The sequence below is a fragment of the Mizuhopecten yessoensis genome, unplaced genomic scaffold (genome assembly GCF_002113885.1).
Source record: "Mizuhopecten yessoensis strain PY_sf001 unplaced genomic scaffold, ASM211388v2 scaffold6683, whole genome shotgun sequence".
NCBI lineage: Eukaryota > Metazoa > Mollusca > Bivalvia > Pectinida > Pectinidae > Mizuhopecten > Mizuhopecten yessoensis.
The window spans coordinates 1,644,531-1,663,912 of NW_018406672.1; the positions used below are offsets into that span (position 1 = coordinate 1,644,531).

A 19,382-nucleotide genomic window follows, 5' to 3' on the forward strand; every position below is an offset into this window, starting at 1 on the left:
TTGTTAATTTATTATTATTAATATGAATGCAAACTGGAACATGCCAAATTCTATAAAGCGTGCTAATCATGGCTTTGGCATTCATAGCGCTAGCTCTTCATGATGAACTTGTTCCGTTCCAGTTAGCAGCGCGATTTGTTGAATTTGTCACGTTCATGTTGTCGTCAAATCCTCTTTTTGTCTATCCTTCTGTTAGATACTTCCTCAGTTGTGGCTGTTGTTTATCCCTTTGTTAGATATTTCCTCAGTTGTGGCTGTTGGTTATCCCTTTGTTAGATATTTCCTCAGTTATGGCTGTTGGTTATCCCTTTGTTAGATAATTCCTCAGTTTTCCAGTTAGCAGCGCGATTTGTTGAATTTGTCACGTTCATGTTGTCGTCAAATCCTCTTTTTGTCTATCCTTCTGTTAGATACTTCCTCAGTTGTGGCTGCTGTTTATCCCTTTGTTAGATATTCCCTCAGTTATGGCTGTTGTTCATCCCTTTGTTAGATATTTCCTCAGTTATAGCCGTTGTTTATCCCTTTGTTAGATAATTCCCCAGTTGTGGCTGTTGTTTATCCCTTTGTTGGATAATTCCCTCAGTTGTGGCTGTTGTTTATCCCTTTTGTTAGATATTTCCTCAGGTGTGGCTGTTGTTTATCCCTTTGTTAGACATTCCCTCAGTTGTGGCTGTTGTTTATTCCTTTGTTAGATAATTCCTCAGTTGTGGCTGTTGGTTATCCCTTTGTTAGATATTCCCTCAGTTGTGGCTGTTGTTTATCCCTTTTGTTAGATATTTTCTCCGTTGTGGCTGTTGTTTATCCCTTTTGTTAGATATTTCCTCCGTTGTGGCTGTTGTTTATCACTTTGTTAGATATTCCCTCAATTATGGCTGTTGTTTATCCCTTTGTTAGCTATTCCCTCAGTTATGGCTGTTGTTTATCCTTTTGTTAGATATTTCCTCAGTTATGGCTGTTGGTTATCCCTTTGTTAGATAATTCCTCAGTTTTCCAGTTAGCAGCGCGATTTGTTGAATTTGTCACGTTCATGTTGTCGTCAAATCCTCTTTTTGTCTATCCTTCTGTTAGATACTTCCTCAGTTGTGGCTGCTGTTTATCCCTTTGTTAGATATTTCCTCAGTTATAGCCGTTGTTTATCCCTTTGTTAGATAATTCCCCAGTTGTGGCTGTTGTTTATCCCTTTGTTTGATAATTCCTCAGTTATGGCTGTTGTTTTTCCTTCTGCTCTTGTATCTCTTGACTTCCTGTTCTTTTGGTTAGATATTTCCTCCGTTATGGCTGTTGTTTATCCCTTTGTTAGTTATTCCCTCAGTTATGGCTGTTGTTTTTTCCTTTGTTAGATATTCCCTCAGTTATGGCTGTTGTTTATCCCTTTGTTAGATATTTTCTCAGTTATGGCTGTTGTTTTTCCCTTTGTTTGATATTTCCTCAGTTGTGGCTGTTGTTTATCGCTTTGTTTGATAATTTCTCAGTTGTGGCTGTTGTTTTTCCCTTTTGTTAGATATTTCCTCAGTTGTGGCTGGTGTTTATCCCTTTTGTTAGATATTTCCTCAGGTGTGGCTGTTGTTTATCCCTTTGTTAGACATTCCCTCAGTTGTGGCTGTTGTTTATCCCTTTTTTAGATAATTCCTCAGTTGTGGCTGTTGGTTATCCCTTTGTTAGATATTCCCTCAGTTATCGCTGTTGTTTATCCCTTTGTTAGATATTTCCTCAGTTATAGCTGTTGTTTATCCCTTTGTTAGATAATTCCTCAGTTTTCCAGTTAGCAGCGCGATTTGTTGAATTTGTCACGTTCATGTTGTCGTCAAATCCTCTTTTTGTCTATCCTTCTGTTAGGTACTTCCTCAGTTGTGGCTGTTGTTTAACCCTTTGTTAGATATTTCCTCAGTTATAGCCGTTGTTTATCCCTTTGTTAGATAATTCCCCAGTTATGGCTGTTGTTTTTCCTTCTGCTCTTGTATCTCTTGACTTCCTGTTCTTTTGGTTAGATATTTCCTCCGTTATGGCTGTTGTTTATCCCTTTGTTGGATAATTCCCTCAGTTGTGGCTGTTGTTTATCCCTTTGTTGGATAATTCCCTCAGTTGTGGCTGTTGTTTATCCCTTTTGTTAGATATTTTCTCCGTTGTGGCTGTTGTTTATCCCTTTTGTTAGATATTTTCTCCGTTGTGGCTGTTGTTTATCCCTTTTGTTAGATATTTCCTCAATTGTGGCTGTTGTTTATCCCTTTGTTAGATAACTCCTCAGTTGTGGCTGTTGTTTATCCCTTTGTTAGATAACTCCTCAGTTGTGGCTGTTGTTTATCCCTTTTGTTAGATATTTTCTCCGTTGTGGCTGTTGTTTATCCCTTTTGTTAGATATTTCCTCAATTGTGGCTGTTGTTTATCCCTTTGTTAGCTATTCCCTCAGTTATGGCTGTTGTTTATCCTTTTGTTAGATATTTCCTCAGTTATGGCTGTTGGTTATCCCTTTGTTAGATATTCCCTCAGTTATCGCTGTTGTTTATCCCTTTGTTAGATATTTCCTCAGTTGTGGATGTTGTTTATCCCTTTGTTAGATATTCTCTCAGTTATGGCTGTTGTTTATCCCTTTGTTGGATAATTCCCTCAGTTGTGGCTGTTGTTTATCCCTTTTTTAGATAATTCCTCAGTTGTGGCTGTTGGTTATCCCTTTGTTAGATATTTCCTCATTTATGGCTGTTGTTTATCCCTTTGTTAGATAACTCCTCAGTTGTGGCTGTTGTTTATCCCTTTGTTAAATATTTCCTCAGTTGTGGCTGTTGTTTATCCCTTTTTTAGATAATTCCTCAGTTGTGGCTGTTTGTTATCCCTTTGTTAGATAATTCCTCAGTTTTCCAGTTAGCAGCGCGATTTGTTGAATTTGTCACGTTCATGTTGTCGTCAAATCCTCTTTTTGTCTATCCTTCTGTTAGGTACTTCCTCAGTTGTGGCTGTTGTTTAACCCTTTGTTAGATATTTCCTCAGTTATGGCTGGTGTTTATCCCTTTGTTTGATATTTCCTCAGTTATGGCTGTTGTTTTTTCCTTTGTTAGATATTCCCTCAGTTATGGCTGTTGTTCATCCCTTTGTTAGATATTTCCTCAGTTATAGCCGTTGTTTATCCCTTTGTTAGATAATTCCTCAGTTTTCCAGTTAGCAGCGCGATTTGTTGAATTTGTCACGTTCATGTTGTCGTCAAATCCTCTTTTTGTCTATCCTTCTGTTAGATACTTCCTCAGTTGTGGCTGCTGTTTATCCCTTTGTTAGATATTTCCTCAGTTATAGCCGTTGTTTATCCCTTTGTTAGATAATTCCTCAGTTATGGCTGTTGTTTTTCCTTCTGCTTTTGTATCTCTTGACTTCCTGTTCTTTTGGTGTCATCCCAGTTCCCTTTGCTTTGGAATCTCTTAGTTCCTGTTGTTCACTTTCCTTTGTTTCGGTGTCTTTTTAGCTCCTGTTGTTGTTTTAATTTTTGGTTTGATATATCATTTTAAGTGTTCTTCCTCTATGTGTTGGTGTCTTCTCCATTCCTGCTGTTTTCTGTGTGGTGTCTAGTTTCATTTGGTATATTTGTTTTCAATTTGTCGTTCGCTCAGTTCCTGCTGTTGCATTCACAAGCTCAATAATATATGAATGAACAAAATAAATTTATAATTATTCGCGCTTTGCCTGGGATAGAAAGGGATAGAAAATGATAATTGTCAGATGATATACACAGAGATAATATACACAGAGATATTCCTGTTTTCGACCAATGATTTCAAAATAGAATTAATTTGAGAGTTTTACTGAATTATGCATCTGATTCGTGCCTTAAATTCCTACGTTAGAAAATGTTCAGGCGAAGATGTGATATTAATCGGTTAAACATCAAATAAAAATAAAATATAGAATTATAAACATTACAATGAGATGGTTGGTATCAGAGATACAAATATGCATAAAAAAATACAAACAAATTCGGATAACTTATTAACAAGAAGCCCTTAGGCTTTTAGGTACATATATATACATATAATAACATTCTCTCAAAACATAGTTCAAATGGATAGGAGAGTGACATCTCAGTATACATAAAACACCGTTCAATAATGTACGTATAACAATACTTAATTATCACATTACCGTTATGAAACACTACAATACATTAAACCTATAATTAACACCTCTTGAAATAAATTCCTAAATTGGATAAATCTATATTATTTATACTATAAATGGCATATTACAAGATAGATGCGATATCGTAGCATCTGACGTCGAGAGATCGTTTTTATATATTGCGTCACAGGAGGCCAGGGCCCGTATTCATGAAACCGTTCCCATGCTCAGGCCAAGATTTTATGCTCTAGCCTAATTTCTTGTTCTGGTTATAAATTAATCGACAAATCTTATTTTGTTAATGATTTGAAAGAAACTGGTAGAGACTTAAAGTCAAATACTGTTTCCATGCTTACATTTGACTTTTTGATTGTTTGAAATGATTTCAGCGAGTAACAAGAAAGTTGGTTTGAGCGCAGAATCGATGCTTGAGCATCAAAACTGTTTCATGAATACGGTTCCATGTATTAATATTAGTACTAGTTACAAGATGAAACGAAGGGGCAATTAGAAGGACTGAAAAATAAAAATAAACAGATTTTCAGTATTTCGAGAAATCCTGCGTTAAGATGAAATAGGTATGGCTATGTCTTATGTATTTTAAACTACAATGTAATTTTTCTAGTGTGTCTTTTTCCCAAGATTCCCAAACATGCGACACAAGATTCATGCCTGAGCATATATCAAGTTATTAAATACAGAATAACATTTACGTATGTTCATAAGAACAATATGAAATCTTGACCGCTATGACATCAAAGCTCGTGCTATCTCTCGCTGGTACTCGTCTGTGTGTCTTGCAGTGTTTACAATTTTCGATACGGCTGTATATGGGTTAAGAGATGACGTAAGTTTTATGGTGGTACCCTGGTCCCCACAAAGACTCCGTACCAACACCGCTAGGGCGATGCAGGCTGCAAACCGGCGGGGAAACAGTTGGGTGCCGGTCCTGACCATGTTAGTCCAGCACTTACAGATTTAATCCTAGACTTATCAGTCCTCTCGAACCCACCATAAATTGGATATTCATGAAGTCAGGTGTGTCATGCAAAGATCATAAAACAATAAATTCCCGGTCGTCAATCTTTGGCGAGGGAACCCGTACCCAAACACTGAACGGCTCGTTACAACATACGGCAAACATATCAACATGTCCCTAGCCACATTCATGGCGATTTTACGGTATATTTTTATTATTCAAATACAAAAAAGTATTCATCGAGATGTGTGCCAACTATCAGATCAACATGAACATGAAATAAAAATGTTGAGAAAACAGCGATCGGTCAATAGTTAGGGGTGGGCCTAAAAATTATCTTACAATAAAACCGTCTCAAGTTTTGTAAATCAGTATGGTTATATCTTATAAATGTCTCTTGTCATATTTTTGGCTGCCCCGAATACCACTGTTTAAATAAATAAACGTGTGAACTGAATTTTAAAATATGTGACTTTTTCGTGTCTAAAAGGTGACAACCTAAAAGACAAACAGATACATGTAGTTTATATATGTTTACTTCATAAATTGTATGAATTATAAGAGCTCGTGGAATTTGTTATATCTATATTTGTTCTTCATAGAAAAAAAACCCAATATAGACATACCATTCCGCCTAACAAGTTATAGTACAACAGAAGTTTTACCATAAGTGATAAACAGTAAATTGCACAAATGATATTTTGAAACGGTAAACAGCTATGACGTGTGCCGTCCGTTTTGCATCCTCGAAATTTCTGCACAGTACATTATTAATAAGTGGGCGTAACCCCTGTGACCTCGAGGATTTCTGTTCACGGAAAGGACGCTCACACGATCTCATTTTTGTTTAGTCTTTATATGTATTATAAACAAAGGACCTTGTATCCATCTTGCCTTGGCACTTCTCCCTCTCGCTGTTTCACGCTCTCTCATTCCTAGCGCTCCAAATCTTTCTCCAACATCAATAATCATTTTGCCATCATGTATATTTAAAAACATTGTTCATGTTTTATGACAACAATAGAAAAAATGTTACACCTAATGAATGATGGAAATTTTCTATTATTTCATATTATTGTACATACACTGTAGTGTAGACTGTAGGTTGAAAAAAAATTGGACTGTTTGAAAGATGGCGGCTTCCAAAACAAGAAGGTGATTTCTCAGAACATGTTCGATTTCTTCTACTTGAAAACTTTTTAACGATCAACGGATGCACTGAAGCCATAGATAATAGATCAGAGTGTTATAAAATGCTTATGCTAAAATTCCACTCCAGAAATGCAAGGTAACGGGAGCCGGCAATCGGGATGTTCAGTCGACGACGAGTTTGAATTTACTCAAAAAACGAATTCAAAAATTAATTCTGATTATTTATAGACCAATGATTTAGGTTAAGAAGCCTTCAAAGATTAATAATAATCTAAACTGGTTGCAAAATATCCCATAAACAAGTAGAAGTATGCATTTTAGAGAGGTGACCTAGTTTATATTTGTGCGGTTCGGACACTCCGTAACTTACGACTGTGTACGGTTGTGACATTGGATGCAAAGTTGTAAAATTGTACGGTGAGGACAGTATATTCACACATAGTGATTGAGCGGTTGGGACTTCCATCACTTAAATGTTTGTTTGTCTTTATAATTGCAGATACAAAGAAGCATTGTTTACCAATGTTACGAATGTAGCCTTGGGGATGAAATCTGCAGAAAATCATTGACCATTCATGCTCATAGCAACTTTTAAATAAAAAAAAAACAATATGAAAGTAATGAACAGAACAAAATGACGTTTTGTTCCGATATCTTTCAAATGCATGTTCGTTAAATCTAGTCCAATATAATTATCTTTATACTATTTGGATATCAACAAATATTATTGGGAAAACTTGTGTTTACAATATTAAGTTATAAGCATAACAAGCATTCCCGCGTTATGCTAAACGCCAATTTAAGAAAATTTTAGAAATAAATTTAAGGATTATAATAGCATTTGAGGCATATAACCATTAAAACCAACGCTTTGCATGCGATATATTAACGTATTTTAATCCCCATTTGGCTGTTGTATTCATTTTTATATCTGCTATATCATTTAACACAAGTTCAATATAAACGTTTATAAATATATTCAGATGGCGCATATGGAGTCATTATTTTCATAGGTACATATAACGTATATTAACCCTGTCTGTGTTGAAATTTAACCCCTCTGCGCGATATGAGGTGACTGTTTGAACCATTCTGAAAGTGCATATCCGGTAAGTTACTAAAAACCGAAATAGCACGATGCTGGTTATTTTTGAAATGACGAGAGAGAAATAAAACTGATCCGTTTGTTTTACTGTTAGAGTGAATATTAATATGTTTCGTCAAAATATTAAACTAGATGTTTACCATAACTTCAACTTCCAAAGAACAATTTATATTTCGGAGTAAATTATGCAAAACTATTATTTATGTTCAGTTTACACTAGCGTTAACACACAGTGGCAATTCTATAAATCATAGTACGTTTGTCCTAGCTGCAACACGCCAGGAAACAATTATTATTCATAGTGAGTTAGTGTAAATACACAAGGACAAAATAATTATACATATCGAGTTAACCCTAGTGTCAATACACTAGGATAAAATTATTATTTATAGTGACTTAGCGCTAGCGTCAAACACTAGGATAAAATTATTATTTATATTATCTATTGTAGTGACTTAACCCTTATGACAATACACTAGGACAAAAGTATTTTTCCTAATGAGTTAGTGTCAATACACTAGAATAAAAGTATTTATCATAGTGAATAAACCCTGGCGTCAACACACTAGGTTAAATTATTATTTATATTCACTTAAAGCTAGCGTCAAACACTAGGACAAAATTAATATTCACAGCGTCCCGTGTTACCGTCCATAGCAAAAACCTTGTGCACAAGACATCTCATGAACCCCTGAACAAATTTAGTTCCTATTTACACCACACTACGGTAACTTTGAGTTCTATAGATGATTAGATTTTGTTCGTCATCAGTCAAGGTCAAATGGTCAACGGTCACGGGTATCGCGGGGGATAGGGACATATCTATGTGAGCCTCCGCCCACCTTGTTTTTATTACAGCTAAGAGGGCTATGTTCCGATGATGATGATGATGGTGATGATGATGATGATGATGATGATGATATGAGGTAATGATGATATGAGGTGATGGAAGATGTGATGAGGTTGTGATGTGATGAGGTGGTGATGGGGTGATGAGGTGGTGATGATGATGATGATGATGATGATGATGGTGATGATAAGTTAAAAAATGTATTAGAAACTGGAACCAGGTCATTTTCAGTCGGTGATTTTGGAAACATTCCGAATTAAGTACGATAATACGCCTGATGGCGTTCTGTGATATAAAGGAAGAAGAAGAATATCTTTAAAACTCATATTTGGTTTCGAAATAACAATGAGGTAAACGGACCCATTAGGTTAAACTATACTATACTATATATACTATACCATTGTCACGACTGTGATATTTATTAATGGGGACTTTTTGATAAGAAATGTTCCCTAAAATTAACATATTTACAAAAATATAATTGTTCAAAAGAATTTTTCAAATTAGAAATAAGAAAGAAAACACAAAAGCACAAAGGGTCGACCTCGGGACCATAACATTACAAACTCTACGCTTGATCAATTCTAGGAATTATAACCGCATAACATCAAAACTGGGACCGTATTCATGAAACCGTTCTCATGCTCAAGCATGGATTTTGTGCTCAAGTCGAATTTCTTTAATAAATTTAATAATATAATCGTATTTTGTAAATAATTTGGAAAAAAAATAAATGGAAAAGGCTTAAAGCCAAATACTGTTTTCAATGTTTACGTTTGACATTTTGATCGTTTGACATGATTTAAGTGAGTTACAAGGAATTAGGTTTGAGCACAGAATCCATGATTGAGCATGAGAACAGTTTCAAGAATACGGGCCCACGTGTCAAATTAATGGGCTGCAAAACTTTTTCTAAGCCAGAAAAACTGCTTTTATGTTGCTCCATCTTCTATATAGACGGGAGAATACTCTATGTCGAAAAACCTCCGAGTGGAACTCTTCTTTGCGTTTATTAATGATGTAATGGTACTCTTTCCCTTAATTGACTCTAATAGTGATACTGAAAGTATATTCCTTTTGGTTTTGGAGAGAGAAAATGTATGATAAAAAATGAATGGAAAATTAAAACAATTGGGCCTTAGTCCCTTTAACGTCAGATTATAGTTGTCAATATCCGTAATGTTGAACACCTATTCTTATGTACCGTAAAACTTCAAAGAGGCGTTCACGTCTATTGTATTATGTACATAACGTGAGTTATGTAGATTTGATTACTGAAAACAATTACGTGTTGCATAGTTGCAATGGTTTATATTGAGTTTGATCGGAAATAACCACCAAAATAATCTCCAGTCCTTTTAACTTGGCAAACAATGTGGACAGTTATCCTATACACGCCCTTGGATTGTGTCTTTATCTCAATTAATATTACACTCCATACATAGATCCGGTCTCGTTTAAATCAAAATTTTGAACTATCGGCTAGTTTTGTAGAGCGCTTGCTAATAATTGAGTTCTCGGCATTTTTTTCCATATACTGAATTGTTGTGGTTGCATTTTTTTTTCTTTTTTCTGAGCGATATAAATAAAATTGAGGGCAATAGGATAACGATTTAGTTGAAGTTCGTTCTTCACACCAACATACAAATGTACAAGCCAATGTGTATGATCAATTACATACAAAACGTATGTACACTCCCGCGGGACGAACTTAAGATTTCTTACATATTCATATTCGCTTTTTAACTAATTCATCCCTGAAGACACATTTGAACTCGTCCAGCTTAAAGGTTGGAATAGTTTATTATGAAAGTTCAGGAGTCAAGAAGTTAAACTGTCCTTATGTGTCTATCTTGTGTTGCGGGTTTTTTTAACTTTTAAATGTAAGATTGAGAGCATGAAACGGCGATTTTGATATATCGTATTTCAATGTCTTTAGACTCTTATCGGAATTCTGACCCGTCAGCTGTATCCTAGAGCACATACCACATGATCTCATAGCGTTTTATTCGAAATACAATTCGTATTACAGAGTCAAGTGTTAACCCTTTCACCACTGTAGACCATAATGGACTCATCCAGATCAATGCATGGTAGAGTCTACTAAGTTACATAGGGGTGAAAGGGTTAAACTTCCAACCTTCACTAAAAATAAACTGTCGATATCTTAACTATAGGTTTTCTTCAGTTCACATAGGTTCTTTAAAAAATAAATGATGACTCAGAATCAAAGTATATTTCACATATAATTGAGTTTATTGTATAATCAACAAATTAAGAAAAAAAAACATATTACTGTAAATACCACCCAATCATTTACAATTATTCGTGAAAATGTTTGCGTGTCTTCTTATGACAACTATCACTTCCGGTTTTGATAACATAGTACTTTATTCACATTTTTCACTTCCGGTTTGATAACATAGTACTTTATTCACATGTTCAAGGTCCCGTGGGTGTTTGAGGTCACCGAAATAGCGTGCATAGCACGTACGGTTCACGTCATATACAAATAATATGTTCGGTAATATATTATTATTCCTAGCTATAACTTTATGTACACCGAGTATTCTGCATTCACCATTAACCCTCGCCGTACAGGTTCACCCCTGACGTAATCAAAGTGTCATACCACTGTCAGTTCACTAAGTATTGTCTCTTTCACTAGTGAATGTCTAGCTCACATACGGTTGCCTAGTTCACGTATGACTATCTAGCTCACTAGTGAATGTCTAGCTCACTTGTGATTGTCTACCTCACTAGCTCATCCTAAGGGTCAATAAAGACAAATTGCACGATTGATAATTAGTCTGTTGTCATCACGCATGCTGCGTCACAAGTTCACTGGGGTCAATTTTTATTGTGGGCACGTGCAATGGTGACGTATCTCTTGTGGTTGTCACGTGCAGTGGCGAGGTGGGGTGTACCATGTGACCTTGACCTTGGTCTTGTATGTGTGTGGTTGTCTGGCAGTAGTCGTCGCTGGGGTCAGACTTGATGTGCATACTATTCAGAGGAAGTGACATGCCTTGGACGTCACCCATGGCCTCGTTGTGGAGACCTACTTCCGTTGAATTTTTCCCGCCATCATCACGTTTCTTGTTTTGCTTCCTCTCCTTTGCGCGACGGTTTTGGAACCATATCTTGACCTGGCGTTCGGAAAGGGACAGGGTCTGGGCTAGTTCGGACTTCCGGCGGATGGTGATGTACCGACTGTAGTGGAACTCTTTCTCCAGCTCCAGGCGCTGGTGGTCACTGTACACCACGCGGTATTTGTCCTTGGTTCGTGTCTTGCCTGAAAAACATAAAACGAGGCTCATAAGCATAAAGGTCTGTCAAATAGTAAAAACGTTTTTATATATGTTTTAGTAAACTAATAACCCAGCCTGCTTGGTATAAAAAAAAAAAAAAATACCAGCTGCCCTCTTCAAATCACCACTCCGTCGCATTCCCCTTCAGAATAAATGGGTGTTTTCCTAAAAATACACATTTGTTGAATTCTATTTGAATTTGTACAAGGTTCGCATACGCTTTTTCAGTTGTCTGGTATGCTGAAATCGTTTGTAACACAGAACAATTATGGTGTTGTTTTCTAGATGAACGGTCATAACTATATACATACGTTCCTTTTTATCTGTCGAAAGTTTTCTTAGTTTTACATGTTTTGGTGCGTAATCAGACTTTATCTATTTGAATTTGTACAAGGTTCGCATACGCTTTTTCAGTTGTCTGGTATGCTGAAATCGTTTGTAACACAGAACAATTATGGTGTTGTTTTCTAGATGAACGGTCATAACTATATACATACGTTCCTTTTTATCTGTCGAAAGTTTTCTTAGTTTTACATGTTTTGGTGCGTAATCAGACTTTATCTATTTGAATTTGTACAAGGTTCGCATACGCTTTTTCAGTTGTCTGGTATGCTGAAATCGTTTGTAACACAGAACAATTATGGTGTTGTTTTCTAGATGAACGGTCATAACTATATACATACGTTCCTTTTTATCTGTCGAAAGTTTTCTTAGTTTTACATGTTTTGGTGCGTAATCAGACTTTACAATATAGAATTGGCTCATGATTTTCAAATTTATCAATGTCTCCTCCAAATGATACAAATGATAAATAATGTACATAATGAAAGCTGTTTAAGAGATAACATACCGTGCAAAGAATATTTAACAGTATTGTAAACTAGTTGAAAAAGAAGCGTTATCATGGGTTTGTTGTTCTTTTATTTATATAATTCTCTTCAACTAAGAAGAATTACATGTGGTAGATTTGTAGTATTTATAAGAAATGTTAAGTTCGTGTTTATTTGGTTTAATCATGTAATAGATTATAGGGAGACTTCATATTAACAGACTGGAACCGCGGATTGACCCAGACAACGGTTGCCCAGTCGTCTCTAAGTAATTACTTCTAGACAATGCCTTGACCCTATCTCCCTATATTAGAGATTAAAACGTGGACATCAATTGCGCAAGATCGGAAAGTCTACCACGCGTGTTCTGTCCGTTCTGTGATAGACAATTCTGCGATCCATCTCCGATATTCCGGTGCCTTGGGCAAGCTTTAATTAAAAGTACGGACCTGCGAGACTGGCTTCTACCTGGTCAAGCAGGTGAGAGCGTCTTCTCGGACATTCGTGAACTGACCAGTTACGGCAGAATTGGTGTTAGGGTCCCATTGGGACACGAGACTTGTTAGCGATAAAGATCGCGGCCCGTTCTTCACATTAAAACCTTAAAATATTAACACTGGACATTGGCCGAATAATCAACTGACCATTGATACCGATTGTGTAAATTGGTCTGAACTAAATGCAATTACCGATATACAACCTGTAGTGTGTTCTTATCGCCTGTCTGATCGCTCGTGAGTCGCGGATACAGGTGAGAGTCAGGTGTAAACTGGGCGAACGATTCTAAACGTTGTCCTATTATCACATATAATAGTTTTATATCAGTGGAAGTGTTAAAACGACATACTTTACCCATTAAACATTTATTTACACTGACACAATGTTGTTATGACGTTTGCACGATTTGAGTTCAAGAAATTTGTTTCGAAGATTTACGAATTTCCTTTGTGACCACAAAATACCATTTTCTCCCTTTATTATTTAAACTTTATTGATTAAGCTCAAACGCATTTTACAGACAAGGGAGATCTACATCATCGTTTGAAACACCGACTTCAATTATTTAAAGATTTGTTGAAAACTCGATATGTGTGGTTCCTTGCTCATCCCACGGTATTTAGAGTTACTTCTTACGTAAAAATGGCCGAAATTTGGCACGGACAATTTGCACCGCTGTCTAACTTCAGTGGACGATCAGCGGTAAATCCTAATTAAACGGACTTCGCGGTAGGTGGCAGCGGTGGGAAACGATCCTCTTTGATTACTCGGTGGAATTTGATGTCTTGTGGTTTTCCCATCGTAGGTGTATAGTTGTCTAAACCGACTCCGGAAGGGCTCTAATCCGGAACCGGTTTTTGCATAATACGCGTTTCCGGAATATAAGTAATATGTCGAATGGATCTACACATTGAATAGGAAATTATCAATAAAGATGTTTGTCATATTTTTGTTTTATTTATTACACAGCAAATTTCAAGTTCTTAAAGGGATTTACATCGTATCTGTATTCCATAATACACACAAAATGGAAGCCATTGGTTTACAAAAGCCCTGAATCTCGCTAGACCTGGATGGCGGTCAACAATACCATATGTTACGGTATTACAACGCCTATACGATCAGTCATAGCACATTCGTATGTGTGTATGTATCACGTTTGGATAATCGAACTGGCACGCATAGAAAGTACTTCTAAAATGTTCAATGAACTGTTTTGACTTAAATTTGAGGAAAGCCTGAATTCAAATGCGATTCATTGACGTCATTACAGTAATGCGCAATGGTAATAAAATATTTAAACTGTGAATTAAATTTTATTTCAAAAACACGTGACAGTAACCGTTTACTTATAAGATTACTGCTGATAAAACAGAAAAAGAAATGTAAGCAATATTCCTAACAGCTTTGTCTAGATATGTATTCTTAACTTTCATCAAGTTTCTCTTTTTTCATCTGAATAGCTATATATATCGCGTTCCTATTGAAGTTCCGACACCTCTAGTCCCCCCTCCCAATCCGGGGGATAACATTAGATCCGACACCCCCACCGTAGCATTCTCAGTCGGATCTGAGCATTGTTCTACCCAGATAAGAACCAAACCCATAACATACATCTGTATAATCTTTGTCATGAATACGCCCAGACAGATCAGAGAAGTTTTAAAGATACGTCAAAAGACAATTTCTATACCAATGTACCTAGTGCACAATCTGAGGATTTTAAACGGGGAGTTTTTCCTACTATTATTTCAACAGCCGCGGATAAATCGCATCCCCTATCACGAGTACTAATCCGGGAGCGAGATTGATGGGTCTCGGCTATTCATCAGCGACGAAACGAAAATAGCCGTTAAACGGCGATTCCACATTTCTGTTAAATCCTCGCTTTGATTTATTTTGTCGAGTTCACGAGTATGAGAGCCCTGTTATCTCGATTAGATCCCCATTGAAAACACAGCCGATATTTGAAAAGCTATATTCTGATACCGTCCGCAGCTGTCTTTGTCAAGGCTGGTGTTTAATAACTCCCAGATATTGATACTTCGCACATTCGTGTAGAATTGGAATTCAATTTCGATAGATAAAGTGACCAATTAATTAAAGCTTAGCCTAATTTATTACTAGGTGACCCTCCGGTAACTGTACTTTCTAACACGTCCTGTATCCCTTTTTCTACTAATTATTGCTGATTTTTCACGTTAGAAAGATTGAATTTGTATTTATTTAAATACTGCAACAAGATGTATGTGTTTGCGCTTAAGTCTAGTTAATACGCCGATACCAACGGAATAAAACAAACTATTTATAACTTGTTAAAGTCCACATACTAATTATACTGTATTTTCCTGAATCCTGTATCAATTTTTTATATGTATGTATGCGAGTTTGCATATATCATTCTAAAATAAAATATGGTTCAAACTAATAATTATACATGATTTATATCATATTTTTTTTGCCTGAATAATGTATTAATTAACTTTTAGAAAGCCTGTCTATTGTTGTGTATATACAATGATTAATTTAAACTTGTTTTGCGCTTCGTCATCCACGTAGCGTGCTGTAACTCAAAATCTCGTAACACCATCATTAGACGTTATATACATTATACATGCATGTGAAACTGTTGAATTTACTTCAAAATAAAATCAGATAATGTTGGGATTTTTATGCACAGTTAAGTGCTATGATAATTGCTTGTTACTTTATCAAGGATGTGTTTGTTTATAAATCTATCACCGGCGTTGTAAAACCGTTACGGTTTATTATCCCGGCGCTGTACTGGCTCTTAAAATTTACAACCACCAACTATAGTCCTCTACAATCATTGTAATTATTTCTATCCATAAAAAGTCCTTAACCAAATTAAGTTGATTTATTTATATACGAAGGAATCATAGACATTATAAGTTAGAAAAACTTTAGCCCAATCCATATTATAACGTTTGCAATGAACATGTAATGTCACTTTCATGAAAGTAGGTAAAATATTTATTTATTTATTTTTCTATTTATTTATGTATTAAAGAAATGTATATTAATAGATTTCAAAGACATTTTTGTTGACTTGGTCTTCATCATTAATAAACACAGAATTTCTGTTTAGTTCCAACATGTTAGTTCAAGAGAAATTATAGACGTATTCTCTCTAGCGTGTTTTCGGGAGAAAATTCTTGTGTATTTGAATTCAATTACTCAATGTATAGGTAATAGGATTTTGGGGAGATTTACCCGAAATCGGTGTTGATTTGACAATGGCTGTGATGGTCAGTGTGAATTAGCCTAACAAATTAACGTCTGGGTGTAGGTGTCTGTGATCTCTGGTCAATCTATTGTGACCAATGGCCGGAGCGACAAAACTAGATTGGAAATCAATCCTTCTTGAATAGGTACGAAGATCTCAAACACGGCCGTTATGTCACTTTTGTTAGGGTACGAAAAAGACTAGGTATTATCTACACGTATTTGTTATATTCCAGGATTCAATTGTTATAACAAAACCATCGTTGTCAAAACCAATTAAGAGTATGTCTCACCTGTATTACAGGTAACGGGTGGTCGAGGGTGGTCAATGGTCAGTGTTAGATTATCCGGAATTACCGGGACTGACCACAAGAAATCACAAGTGACCGTTCAAAGATCACACCGAAGATTGGAAAATCACATCCCCGTGTATTATTTTTGATGTTAATAAAATGCCCCTAGACACATTATACTCCATCTTTCTAAGATACCATATATCAATCTACTATGATTAAGGAAAGTACTGATGTATTTTGAAAGTACAGCGATTGATGATAGATATTTTAAAATATTTTAGAAAATTAATATTACATTAAGAAAAAATGGATTTTACAATTTAAACTCTCAAAATTGAATTTCAAAATAGTTCCTTTTAGGAAGCATAAATATTTTTTAAAGAAATTTCATCTAAAACAACAGAAATATTGTCACAAGTTTGTATGGTTTAATGCCTCTTGTGATCCGATTAAAACTATAAATCGTTATTGATTTATCAAAAATAGATAGACAGATATAATTACCGTCCATTATCTTGGAGATAAGCATTGTTTCCAATTTCAGCCACAGCAACGCATATAGATACTTTGTAAATATAGCAATCAACTTTATGCATATAATAAAAACTTCATCAGGTAAAAACATTTTCGAACGAAAAATATGTTAATTATAATTGTTATCCTATAAATATTCTTTTAAATTTTTTTTTTATTCCTGAACCTCATAATATTCCTGTTTGTATCAACAAAAAATATCAAAGAAGACTTTTAAGAGGTAAACACTATTTACAAAGTAAAATGAGAATCTATGCCTTACCTGCAGTAGGTATGCTTGTTGTGTAGGACGCTTTCTTCATCCAGTCAAAGGGGGGTCGTAGCTGCTTGTTGGAGGGTGATTCCGAACTACCGGAGGAGGTGGTAGAGGTGGGGGACCCCTCGGACGGAGGGGAACTCCCTAGGATGGTAAGTGTCTGGTTTCCCTGGGGCAGGGAAGTCTGATGTTGGTTGTACTCCATACCCCCGGGGCGGTACGAATAGTGCATTGACTGCGGGCTGTGGGAGGAGGTGGTGGGCATCCCAGAGTAATTCATCCAGTCATCCATCCCCTGGGGTCGGGCTACGGACGGGCTGGTTCCCGTGCCCCCGTACATGTACTGCTGCTGGAAGGCTGTGTTAGGGTCGACATACTGAGAGAAGTCCTGGGCCTGGGGCGTGTACTGTGTGCCCTGGTACCCGGGGAAATGTCCGTAAGTGTAGTTGGTGACAGGGGAGGGATGACGACCGGTGGGAAACATATTATTCTCCTGACAAAGTACAGGCATCGTTACACGAAAGTCCAAACGTCAAACTCCAACAACCTGGCTTTATCACGTATAGATTGTACCACAAAAGTCCGAATAGAAATACACACGGAAATGATGTCCTGGTTCTAATATCTAGAAATCCTGACAACAATAAATGTTGTCGTTCAGGTAACCGGATTTTTCAGAGGCAATATAATTCCGAAGAAATGTATCCAAATAGTCCCACTTTTTGGCTTAAATATTGATTTACTAGCTGTTAATTTGACCACTGTTATTTATATCAGTTTATGTCTGTGTTTGTTATACACCTGTTAGTGTCTGACTATTTATAAGCTCGCATGTGCTTTATGGTAAGTTGTGTTCCATATTTGGTAAAGCCCCGCCTCCACCTACTGGCACACCAATTCGCGCGTTCTGATTGGACGCGACAGCAGGTATCCTTGGGAAAGGTCAACACGCGGCGCCTTTGTAGTCGCGCTTAATGAGATTAGGCTCCGCCCCTGGCCAGGTACAAGTGAACGAGAACATATAGCTTTACGTTGAAAAGGAACAGATTAGCTCGTAAAACAATCTGTTTACCTGTGGATTATTCAAAAGCATTTCATTTTATATCACTATATTATTTTCTGAACGTAAATCAAAGAAAATTGGATTTCTGTATACTTGAAAGAAAATATTCTTATTCCTGTACTTGTTAAACATTCTTAAAAGTACCTTACATAAAAAAAAGTTATTCGATAGAAAAAACACTTTACAACACTCACAACCCAGCGAAATAAATAAACATGAATATGAACCGGAGAAAGTCCATAAATATGAGCATGTAGTCCCTAAATAGGGTGCTCTGCACTAAGCGAGTACGGATCGCTTTTAAATGACAGTAAACGGATATTTTATTGGCGTTAACTTATAAGCAATGATAGCCCAGTGTGTTTGCTTCACAACTATCTATGTAAATATGAAATGTCCATGGTGCGGCTTTGATGTCTGGGGAGAACCTCCCCACTCCCCCTCTTTTCCTCCCCCAACCCCACGTCAGATACGTAAGTAACACGTCGACCATCCCCGTATACCGTCTGATGTGTATATCATGACAATTGCTCGTTTGTAGCATTGGCCGACCTTATACAGTTAATTACCTCTGATGAGGTCGTTATGGAGGCTGAACTACCCAAGACCTGATACAGGAGGTCAGGCTAAACTTGGGAAAATGTAACGCATCTTTAAGTAAACTTGTACTTATATGATTAATTACTTGCTCAAATTTTCCCCAACAAAAAATCAAACAACTATGATAAACTTGTTTCTACTGCAAGGGTAAGCTGGGCTCGTACTTATGCTCAAGCATGGATTTTGTGCTCAATCCTAATTTCTTGTTCCGGCTATAAACTAATAAAAACAATCTTGTTAGTGTTTTGGTAAAATATGAAGATACTTAAAGCCGAAGTCTGTTTTCGATGTTTACATTTGACTTTTTGATTGTTTTCCATGATTGAAGTGAGTTACAAAAAAAGTCGGTTTGAGCACAGAATCCAATGCTTGTGGAATAATAACAGTTTCATGAATACGGGCCCTGGTTTTCAGCACAATACTGCAGCTTAATAAAAAGTTGGTCTTTGTGTGTACTGATGTCATTGTTCCATTGCAAAACTAATACTTTTAATAATATTACTATATCGTAAGTGGGTACAACCCATTTAGCAAAACATAAAGACTATCTCCGACTATTCTATC

The 19,382-nt window shown here is 36.3% G+C and overlaps 1 protein-coding gene across 1 annotated transcript; it reads right to left on the minus strand.

Moving 5' to 3' along the window:
• Positions 1-10,438: 10,438 nt before the first annotated feature.
• On the minus strand, positions 10,439-17,942 carry LOC110452409 (homeobox protein CDX-1-like). Its single transcript, XM_021500911.1, has 2 exons — positions 17,162-17,942; positions 10,439-11,479 (listed from the first exon to the last, which is right to left on the minus strand). Exons 1-2 carry the CDS (start codon positions 17,664-17,666, stop codon positions 11,004-11,006), a joined length of 981 nt encoding a protein of 326 aa, XP_021356586.1. The 5' UTR covers positions 17,667-17,942; the 3' UTR covers positions 10,439-11,003.
• Between the last annotated feature and the right edge of the window lie 1,440 nt (positions 17,943-19,382).